The 10,826-nt window shown below is 32.7% G+C and overlaps 2 protein-coding genes across 2 annotated transcripts; one reads left to right on the top strand and one right to left on the bottom strand.

Annotated features, from left to right (window-relative positions):
• The first annotated feature begins 1,450 nt into the window (after positions 1–1,450).
• LOC131661615 (rho GDP-dissociation inhibitor 1-like) lies at positions 1,451–2,969 on the top strand. Its single transcript, XM_058931212.1, has 5 exons — positions 1,451–1,680; positions 1,768–1,834; positions 2,061–2,279; positions 2,367–2,491; positions 2,659–2,969. The coding sequence occupies exons 1-5, from the start codon at positions 1,480–1,482 to the stop codon at positions 2,728–2,730; spliced, it is 684 nt and encodes a 227-aa protein (XP_058787195.1). The 5' UTR covers positions 1,451–1,479; the 3' UTR covers positions 2,731–2,969.
• A 3,322-nt stretch (positions 2,970–6,291) lies between these two features.
• LOC131658176 (BTB/POZ domain-containing protein At2g04740-like) lies at positions 6,292–10,606 on the bottom strand. Its single transcript, XM_058927503.1, has 5 exons — positions 10,510–10,606; positions 8,295–9,054; positions 7,682–7,718; positions 7,464–7,597; positions 6,292–7,016 (listed from the first exon to the last, which is right to left on the bottom strand). The coding sequence occupies exons 1-5, from the start codon at positions 10,604–10,606 to the stop codon at positions 6,608–6,610; spliced, it is 1,437 nt and encodes a 478-aa protein (XP_058783486.1). The 3' UTR covers positions 6,292–6,607.
• Between the last annotated feature and the right edge of the window lie 220 nt (positions 10,607–10,826).

Raw genomic sequence — 10,826 nt, 5'->3', positions numbered from 1 at the left:
AATGATTGATATTGACCAAAAATATTAAAGTTTGACTGGATACTGACCATAGTTGACTTTTGACAAATGTTTAAATACTATGCAACATCAATGATCTTTATTTTGAATTTAAATTTTTCCCTTTTTTTCTTTCTCCACTGGTCCTTTTTTTGTTTTTATTTTGTATGCTTATTTAATATAATTGAATTTTTATGGTAATAGTTTTTTTTTTAAATTAATTACTATCTCATTTCAAATTTAAAAATATTTTTAAATATATTTTATATAGCATTAAATAAATTTATCCGTGCGGATCACTAGCACCATAATACTTAGTTTTTTTAAATGATCAAGCCTTATCAAATGAAATATATGAACGAATTTATTTGTGTGGCTGCATGGGTCACTATCACCATAATACTTATTTTTTTGAAGCGATCAAGCCTTATCAATTTTTTTTTGGATCATTATTTTAATTTAGAACCTAATTTTCATACTACTACTATCTAACTAGTAAAAAAAAAAATAAGGGTTAATGGTAGTTTACCCCCTTGTAATATGAGCGTGTTTCGGTTTACCCCCCTACTGTTGCCAAAGACAGGTTTTGACAACGGTTTTTTTGAAAAAACCGTTGCCTAAAGGTATGGAGGGGGGAAAAGCAAAATTCACTAACATTACAGGAGAGAGAGTTACTATTAACCCAAAAAATAATGATTAATTTCCATTTTATATATGCAATTTGGTCAAACTTCTTCATTTCACATTTTTCGTATCATTTAAAAAATTCTACACTACAAATAATACATCCAGGTGACATGATTAGTTAGTGTCTAAAAGCAAAGGTAGAACAAGAAAAATTCTGAGAGTGTGTGTCGATAAAGTTAGATATCTTGTTTTTATTACAAAACTAAAGTTACACATCATCTGCCAAAGTAAAACTTTTCTTTATTTGAATAATGCCAAATTAAAACCTAGTCACATGTTAATGATATAGATAAACAAGTAATGTGTGTACAACTTCAAATATAAAAAGTTCCTCATTTGTCAATGTTACAAATTTGTGGTGTGGCTTTAAGTAACATTCACTTCTAACAAACATTTCGGATCACCAAGAGAATTTTTCTCCAAATGACCAATCTCTTTTTCCTCTCCTCCTCCCATTTTGAACTATCACCACAAAAAGAGGAATAAAATAGAATGGAAGAAAAAGCTAGTAAGAGACAAATAATCACTTATCCTTTTTTTTTTTAATTATGTGAAGTTTCTCTTTATTTATTCTTGTTTGGTTTATTGAAACACAAAACGGTCATTACTTCATGCTTTTTCCTTTGTTGGTTTCATTTCCCTTCAAATGTTTTTTTAACTTATCATTCTTGAAAACATAAATCTCTATTTTTTTTTAAATTGGTTTTTGTGGAAGTTTCATATTTTTGCCATTCTTTTGATCATTGTTGATGAGTTAACTACCTTAACTATTGGAGCTGTTGAAGTTCCAAGAAGATGGGGTTGGATAATGATGACAAAGAGACAGGACAAACTAGTGAGGCTGGCAATAAAGAACAAGAAGAACATCATGAGCCTCTTAGCAGGCATACAAGCGAATCGTCTGTTTATGGAACTGAGGAAGAAGAAGATGAATATGGAAGCAAAATACAGCTAGGTCCTCTTTGCACTCTTAAAGAACATCTTGAGAAAGATAAGGTTTTGTTTCTTGTGAAACTAAACATTTTTCTTGTTAATATATTGTTTGTTTTTCCTTCTTTATTATTTGTTTTTGTTTTGTACTAGGATGATGAGAGTCTGAGGAAATGGAAGGAGCAGCTTCTTGGGAGTGTGGATGTAAACAACATTGGAGGTATATATATCACAGATTATTTTATGTGGCATCAACACCTCTGAAAAATGTGTGTCTAATACTTTTGATTATTTGTAATTTATTTAATTTTTAAAACTATTACTGGTATGGACGTGTCAGGATCGATGTGTGTCCGGTGTGGTATATGTGTATGTGCTTCATAGATCAGGTGGATGAATATGGTTCTTTTGAGAATTTAGTTAATTTGAATGTATTGTGTTTGTAGAAATTCTTGAACCAGAAGTGAGTTTTACAAGTCTTTCAATAATATCTCCTGGTAGAGATGACATAGTTCTTCCAATTCCTGAAGATGGAAAACCAAAGGGGTTATGGTTTACACTTAAAGAAGGTAGTCCTTACCGTCTGAAATTCAGCCTTGTGGTGACAAATAACATTGTTTCTGGATTAAAATACACCAATACTGTATGGAAAACTGCTGTTAAAGGTATGTTTGTACAATTTAATTCATGCATTCACTCTAACAATTTGTTAACTCTTAAGCATATTAATTAAGTCTATAATGTTATTTCAGTGGATAGCACTAAAGAGATGCTTGGAACTTTCAGTCCTCAGCAAGAGCCTTACACACATGAAATGCCAGAAGAAGTTACACCTTCTGGGATGTTTGCTAGGGGACAATATACTGCAAGAACAAAGGTAATTTAGATTTCAACATCTGAAATACCGACACCTCTGAAAAAAGAGTTGTCCTTATGTTCGTGTCGACTTATTTGTGTTTGTGTTTCATATACTACAATTAAATACAAATGAATCTTTATTCGTTACTAATAAACTTATTATGACTATCTAATTTTCTTGTGCAGTTTCTTGATGATGACAATAAATGTTACTTGGAGATCAATTATACTTTTGATATTAGGAAGGATTGGGCTTGATCATGCATGGAGAGCTTCCCAATCTTCATCAGTCATTCTACAATATTTAGTTTTCTTTTTTTTAATTTATTATAAAAATTCAGATACCTTATGTATCAAATTTCAGTTGTAATGAATTTCTTTTAATAATTGACTCGAGGAAACTAAAGAGAAAAAATATTTGGTAAATTTATGAAAATGTTTTTTTATTAGAAAAAAAAATTTATGTTAAACAAAATGTAAATCTCACTCTCGACCTAATACTAATATTAGTTGTTTAAATTTTGAGTGGCAAAACGAGTTAAGCATGACCATTTTATCTGTATTTTTTGTCGGCTGAGTAGAAATTTTATGTCTACAATCTCTATTATATTCGCCTCATCTCATTTTTTTGGATTTTTGTGCGGGCTAGTAAAATGAATTTTTACAACTTTTAACTATTAAAGGTGCATGGTCCACCACTTTATTTTAGTTTTTGTCTAAATTGGACAATCATGCAGTTGTCACCTTAATTTAAATAAAACAATCTTTTTTTGGTCATATTATTTTAATATAATTGGTAATAAACTTAACTGCATATGAAAAAACATGTTGAGTTAATTGCAGATGGAAAAATTGTGCAATGTTTAAACATGTTAAAATGGATTTTAGAAGAAGCATTTAAACTAAATTTGGTTATTGAATTACAAAGTCAAATATCGGATTAAATGGAGAAAAGCGGACACTTGTGTTGGAATCTAAAAAGTGGTGTATAAAAAATACAAGAAGATGAAACACAAAGGAGAAGTTTAAAGTCAATCATAATTGTTCTCTCAAATATACAAATCTATTATTTTTAATGTTTTGGTAAATCTATCAGCTAGCTGCAATTCTATTGCACAATATGAGATTTCAAGCATTCCTTTCATAAATTGCTCCCTCATGAAGTGAAATCTAATTTTGATAAAGCATTCCTTTCATAAATTGCTCCCTCATGAAGTAAAATCTAATTTTGATATGCTTGCTCCTCCCATATAAAATTGGATTTTTGTTTAAATTTATGATTGACTTATGCACTTCACATTTTAGTTCCTTTAGCAATGAATCAAACCAAATTACTTGACATAAAGCAAATGAGCCAACTAAATACTCTACCTCACATGATAACAAATTTGTGAAGGGTTGTTTCTATGTAAACCATAAAATGACAGTCTTATTATACATGAAAGCATAGTTTAAGATGATTCTTGTATAAGTTTTGTCCCCATACCAATCCGAATTCGAATAATATATCAACCCTGTCTTCTACTATTTCCCAATAGCTAGAAATAGTAAACCAAATATCATGGTTCCCTTTAGATACCTGAGTATTCTCTTTCCAACCACTAGATATGATTTCTTAGGCTCACCTATAAACTTGCTGATTATACCTACTTTACTACATAAAAAATGATAGATCTCCTATTGCATAAGTACTTCAATGATCCTACAATCTACTTGTACAATGTTACTTCTACCTTCTCTTTGCCATAATATTTATCAAGATTTGCATTTATTTCAAATAAATTTGTGATTGTGTTGCAATTTGTAATTTTAAATCTATCTAACAACTCCACGTAGTTTTGTTGATGAATTATCATGCCTTACTTCACTTTCACAAACTTTATGCCAAGAAGGAAAGTATGAGAGCTCACAGACATCTCAAACTCAGCCTTCATTTCATCTTTTGAATACTCAATCTCAAATAAATTACTATCATTGATGAGTAGATCATCCACATATAAACATATCATGATGATGGAATTGCTAGAACTTTGCATATTGACATCATACTCAATTGTGTACTTTTTGAATCCTAGTTGAATACAAAATTGATTGATTATCTTATTTCGGGTTCTACGAGCTTGTTTCAATCCATACAAGACTTTGAGTAACTTGTATATCATTGCGTTATATACAACAACAACCAAGCCTTATCCCACTAAATGGGATCGGCTACATGGATCAACTTTAGTCATAATGATCTATCTTAGTCGATGCTTATATCTAAATCGTTGACAAAAATTGTTTTTTTAATGGACCATTTAGAAATGTAGATTTTACATCTAAGTGATAAGTGATAGAGAGGTTAATTCCTTCTATTATCACAACCAGTCTCACTGTCTCAAATCTTGCCACATGAGCAAACACCTAATAATTATAGTCATACCATACTTATACATGAAGTCTCTAGCTACTAACCTTATCTTATGCCTAGAGAATGAGCCATATGGATTCAACTTTGCCTTGAATACCCATTTCACATCAATAGTCTTCTTTCTTTCAAGTAGATTTTCTAGCTCTCAAGTGTGATTCTTTTCAATGAGTTCCTCAATCATGGCCTCCTTCCATTCACCTAATTATAGTCATACCATACTTCTACATGAAGCCTCTAGCTACTAACCTTTTCTTATGCCTAGAGAATGAGCCATATGAATTCAATTTTGCCTTGAATATCCATTTCACATCAATAGTCTTCTTTCTTTCAAGTAGTGTTACCAGCTCTCAAGTGTGATTATTTTCAATTGACTTGAGTTCTTCAATCATGGTCTCCTTCCATATCTGACTCTTCATTGTCTCATCATGGTTGATTAAGCATCAGCTAGCAAAGCAAAATGTAGTCATTGTCTCATCATGGTTGATTAAGCATCAGCTAGCAAAGCAAAATGTATAAGTTTGCGTTTATTACTGACTGCATTGTTAGATGATAGTTCACAATATGCAAATCTATTAAGAACTTGCTCACATGTGTTTGAGTCTCTATTGATCCATCATTTCCTCAAGTGTCTTCAACATTAATCTCTTAATCTGAACCTTCACTTTGAATAGGTTTTGCAAAAATATGATTGATACCACTTCCTTTCTCTGGTGTATCCTAGCATTTCCATGTCTCACTTTCATGTCTTTGATTCATTGGAAATCACGCCTATGTTGATGTGCACCCTTTTTGCCTATGTTGATGTGCACCCTTTTACGCACAGGATTGTAATTGGCTCCCGTGAAAGGATATCCTATGAATACCATGTTAGGATTACTATGTTTAGGCTCCCGTGGAAGGATTTCCTATGAATACCATGTTTCTTCCAGCCTTGCCACCTTGAAATTGAGATAAATATAAACCCTTGTGCAACTGTTCTCTAAACTTTTAAGTTTTCCCTGCCTTACGAAGACAAACCCTTGTGCAACTGTTCTCTAAACTTTTAAGTTTTTCCAACATCCTAAATATTTCATTAAAAAAGTGATGTTGGTCTCAATGCCTAATTCAATATGCATTCACTCATCATGGTACAAATGATATCCTTGAATGCCAATTAGAATCTTTATCTTTGATTAGTCAGATAGTAAGAGACTTGGCACATATTACAATAATAATAATATCACCTGTATTGGCATGAAAGAAATGATATAGAAACTAACATCTGTTTATACCGGTTATGCACAACTTTATCCATGTCATTATTACAATCAAATAAGAACATAAATGAAATGAGATGTATGGAAAGACTTCCTGAGATACTCTTAAGTATTTTTATTTCTTTTTTTTTTAGTAATAGATAACCCAAATAATCTAGAACGCAGAAATAATATTATGAGGTCTTTTCTAGCTGGTTTAAAGAGTTTCCCTCAGACTAAGTTGTAAAAAGCTGGTTTGAATAAGCACACAACCATGCAAGACACAACCAAAATGTCAAAACTACCGTGTAATAATAGTAAGAATATAATAAATAAAACTTTAAGAACCAATGAATGCTCGAGCAACTTCAGTTACTAAAACTCAACTTAAGTACTCCAAGCAACCTAACTTAGTACCCTGCTCTCTAAAAACTACCACCGTGATAATCTAAAAATCTATACATTCCAAAAAACTGTATTCGGAAAGCTACGGTTCTCTTTGTTCGCCTGAAATTACAGGAGTGATTGAAGAGAAAGCCAAGGATGGAACATCATTAGCACAATTTGAATCAACATCTCCTGATGACTTTTCATGCTCTGCAACAAGCATAAGCATCTCTAGGCGCTTGTCAAATTGCAAAGCACTATCATCTCTCTCGTCGAGTTCAGCAGCTTCAATTTCAAGCCATTTATCACGTAAATCATCGAGAAGATTTCCTTGATCGTTATTTAGGGTAGATCCAGGCATGCTTGGGACAGTGGTACGAAGAGATGAGTCTCCAGATGGTGCAGGCAAAGTCAGCAGCATGGCCCTGAATTCTTTAGTATCCGCAAATAATTCAAAATTACAGGCAATGGTATCTAGGCAGAATTCCCGAATCTTCAAAACACCATACCTGGAAATGAACAAATATTCAATAGATATATATACAGATTCAATATTATAGATCTAAATATACTTCCAAGTTCCAACAATAGTATTTCACAAAATAATGAGGACAAAGATCAATTATCATAAGAAGAAAGAAAAAAGGAACATAACATATGTAATTCACCACAACAGGCTACAATACTCTTCAGTTAGAAGTCGTATAAATCAGCGAACAAAAACATAGTTTCCTCTTACAACACAATCCTAAGGTCAATTTGAGCAGTGGCGAATGAAATAAGAGGGAAATGGTAACATAGTGAGGTCTAAAACAAGTAGAAACGAAAAGGTAATAAAGCACAAGTATCAAAATATATTGAAACAATTATATAATCCTAATAAAGAAACAAAAATGACAACAATTGCAGCCATCAGAGAAAGATGAAGGAGAGAGACAGGCAGAAAAGAAAAATACATGTCAGCTAGCATTAACCACTGGCAAAGTTCTTCAGGTGACGCCATTTCCAAGTGTGGCACCAAGACATCAGCCACTGCACGCTTAAGAGGAAACATCAAGTATCTAGAAGCAATATCAAACATTTCCTCAGCCTGTTAAAAATCAAAACATAATATGAATATTTGAAGATAAAAAAGACAAACTTTTAACAGAAATCTATATGGATGTCCAAAAACCTGATCTGGATTTATCTCCTGCAAACGATCGGTGTACCTGAACCAACATAGAGAGCCGGATAAAATTCACAAAAAATCATACTTGCAGCAGAAAATTAATGTATAGTTACTTAACGTAAAAAAAGAGTACAAATATTACATTAAAGTTTTCAGAAACTTTAAGCAAAAGGGACAGTTGCAGGAGCATGCTACAGAAGCTAATATATAGCAACCCAAAAATGACATGGTACTAAAACAAACATGCATCAAACTAAGGCAACTGAATAGGTTTTAGATCTTTGACAAACTGGGTGGAAGCACAGCCATAAGTACTTAAGCTACAAAATTAAATGAAATTGGTTATGTTGGGTCAACTTGTTACATATTCCAGAATGACATATAAAAAAAATAGGTGAAGCTTTTCTCCCAAATATAAATACAAATAATCTGGCATGTGAGAAAGAATATCCACATTGCAAAGCACTTAACTGTAAATCAGAATCTATAGAATAAAACAAAGTCACGGATACTGATTCACAAAATGATCTCTCAAGTTAACGATTTAATTATTTCCAAACTAGATCCCTCCAAGATATTCAATTTCCAAATTTCACAGTAAAAGGAAGAGACTTACATATATTCAATCATTTTCTCAAATGCTTCCACACTCATGTCATGTTCTTCAAGACAAGGAAGGGAGTCCATATACAATTCATCTTTCCCTTCATGGAAATCCTTCATACGTGATAGTCTAGCTTTGAAATATTCTGACCTTGATGCTAAAATAACTTTATGGCAGCGGAAATTTTTTTTATCAACTCTTATGCAAACATCAGCAAGATCATTTAGAGGTTTATCTATCTGCATGGAATCCATCTTAGATACCAATTTATCGATTCCATTATCTTGACCATTCTCATGAATGGAATTTGAAAGGGCTGTCAGAAGGATTCTGCGCAAGGCAGCGGGAAGCCTGTCTTCTTCAGGAAGGGATAGACCTTGTAAAATAAACCGTTTCTGAGAATTGTCTACATCACTCAAAGCTTTATACAGTGCATATTTTTGATGAGCCAATTCTTTCTCGAGAATTTTCTGTAGAGATTCACATTTGCATACTTTGCAAATTCTCACAAGACCATCCATGTCATCCACAGCAATCTCTAATCTGTCTGAATAAAAGAAATTTATAAGGCTATAAAGTGCGGGATATGACAGTTTTTCCCGTGAAAGTCTTACTTCACTGCGCTCTTTCCAATCAGTCTCAAATTTTTTCTTGAAAAATGGTGACCTTGCACTTAATATGACCCTGTGAGCTTCAATAGGTCTTCCTTGTACAGTAAAAACTACATCTGGAGGAAAGTAATTGGAACTTAACCCTTGAGTGGTTGGAATACCTATTCAAATATGATAAATATTGAGTCCCAGGCCATGTATAAATACAACATTCTTATTTGGAAAATTAATTATCACAAACAAAGACATCCCCGTCTCACATGAGAGAAATAGGAGAGAGAAGATAAAGAATAAACAGGCCTTCTTTTATCATTTGATAGTCTCAGTAGTTGAGCCTTAATTACGTGTTGTGTAAGAATATTATCTTACCTGCTCAAAAATCATTAGTCTACGTATTTGATCAGTTAATCATGTCTAGGAAAGTCCAATACCATAATAAGGGGTTTAAATAATCAAATTAGAGAAAAAGTCAGTGTAGTGTCATTGATTAAACCACTTCAGCATTCAGTCAGTTCAAGATACATGCGGCTAAAATAAGCAATTCCACATGTAATTTTCAACAGAGTTGAGAATTCAGTAAAACAGTATTCAGATATATTGTCGGTGTTTCTCTTCAAATTATCATAAGAAATCTGATATCAGATTCCTATTTGAGGTGGAGGACTCTTCCCATGCAAACCCTTTTGTCATTCTTGGTGTACCTCAGAGGATTATTCAGATTTTTTATTTTTGTTGGAACTTAAGTCTTCATAACACACTAACCATATTTGGTAAGATTGTGGTAAGAATTGTGATGAGGACCCAAAAGGAGCTAATAAGAAGGAAAACAAGGAAATATTTATGGTATGGTATGACTTTAGAATAATTTTAATTGCATTTGTGTTTAAATTGAAATGTAATAGTTTTTGTTTTATTTTAATAAGTGGTGTAACCCTTTTGTTTAATGCATTTTAGGCATAGGAGCACTTTTCCTACAAATGAAATAAGAAAAAATTCTAATGAGAAAGGCGAGTGAGCAATGTCTCCTCTTTGGTTCTTGGATTGGAACCCTGATTGGCAGTTATCAATAAATCCAAACACAGTGCAAGAAATCTATCAAAGCCATCAACACAAGAGTTTCAAGAAGGAAAATTCAGACACAAAATTAAGAATATAAAATGACAAACAAGAAAAAGCCAAGAAGAAAGCAAGCACACTCAAATAGATCACCAATGAAACATCTCAAGATTGGAAGTAGATGATTAAGTGATCCAAATGTTATGACACTAATAAGTGGAGGGTAAAGGTTACTATATCTATATCAATTTACCAGACACGCTTGTCTAATCAATGAAATTGACCAACATTTGTGATCTAGGAGAGCCATCACTAAAGCCATGAAGCAACCCTTTTTACGAGAAATAAAACAAAACCGACCTAAAATCTAGTGAAATAATATGTGCCTGATGTAGCTTCAATTTGTTATCCCGAGTTCATGCATGGATTCAACTGTGGCAGACAATTGAGTTGCGGGGTTGAACTATGTCTGATGCTTATCAGTTTTTTTTATTATTATATTATTCAGTTTTTTTTGGTATAATTTATAGCCGGCGTGCTTCTTTAATAGGCCGCAATGCCATCCACCATATGTTTTGGTGGATTTTTGGCTTGCTGCCTTGAACCGCCTTCTACCATCTCTATAGCACCGACAACTCTAAAAAAATGTGTGTCCATGTCCGTAACCGTGTCGGACACCAACACCGACACTTGTAATTACATTCAATTTATTCATTTTCTCAAAATTATTACCAGTGTCCGTGCTTCATAGTCTTCCATTGATAACATTTATGCAACCTGAATTTTGTTAAACTAAGAAAAACCAGAGCTAACAGGCTGCAGCTTATTATCAAATATCTTCTAATCGTTTTCACCTTAACACTGTGCAAACAGTATC

This window comes from Vicia villosa, linkage group LG3 (genome assembly GCF_029867415.1).
Source record: "Vicia villosa cultivar HV-30 ecotype Madison, WI linkage group LG3, Vvil1.0, whole genome shotgun sequence".
Classification (NCBI taxonomy): Eukaryota; Viridiplantae; Streptophyta; class Magnoliopsida; order Fabales; family Fabaceae; genus Vicia; species Vicia villosa.
This window is presented reverse-complemented; position numbering and strand designations above follow the sequence as displayed.

Coding starts and splice junctions, on each gene's coding strand:
- LOC131661615 (XM_058931212.1), top strand. CDS start 1,480: ATGGGGTTGGATAATGATGACAAAGAGACAGGACAAACTAGTGAGGCT. Junction 1,681..1,767: donor AACATCTTGAGAAAGATAAG/GTTTTGTTTCTT, acceptor GTTTTGTACTAG/GATGATGAGAGTCTGAGGAA. Junction 1,835..2,060: donor GGATGTAAACAACATTGGAG/GTATATATATCA, acceptor TTGTGTTTGTAG/AAATTCTTGAACCAGAAGTG.
- LOC131658176 (XM_058927503.1), bottom strand. CDS start 10,606: ATGGACACACATTTTTTTAGAGTTGTCGGTGCTATAGAGATGGTAGAA. Junction 7,719..8,294: donor GAGAAAATGATTGAATATAT/GTAAGTCTCTTC, acceptor ATGTTGGTTCAG/GTACACCGATCGTTTGCAGG. Junction 7,598..7,681: donor AGGAGATAAATCCAGATCAG/GTTTTTGGACAT, acceptor GATTTTTAACAG/GCTGAGGAAATGTTTGATAT.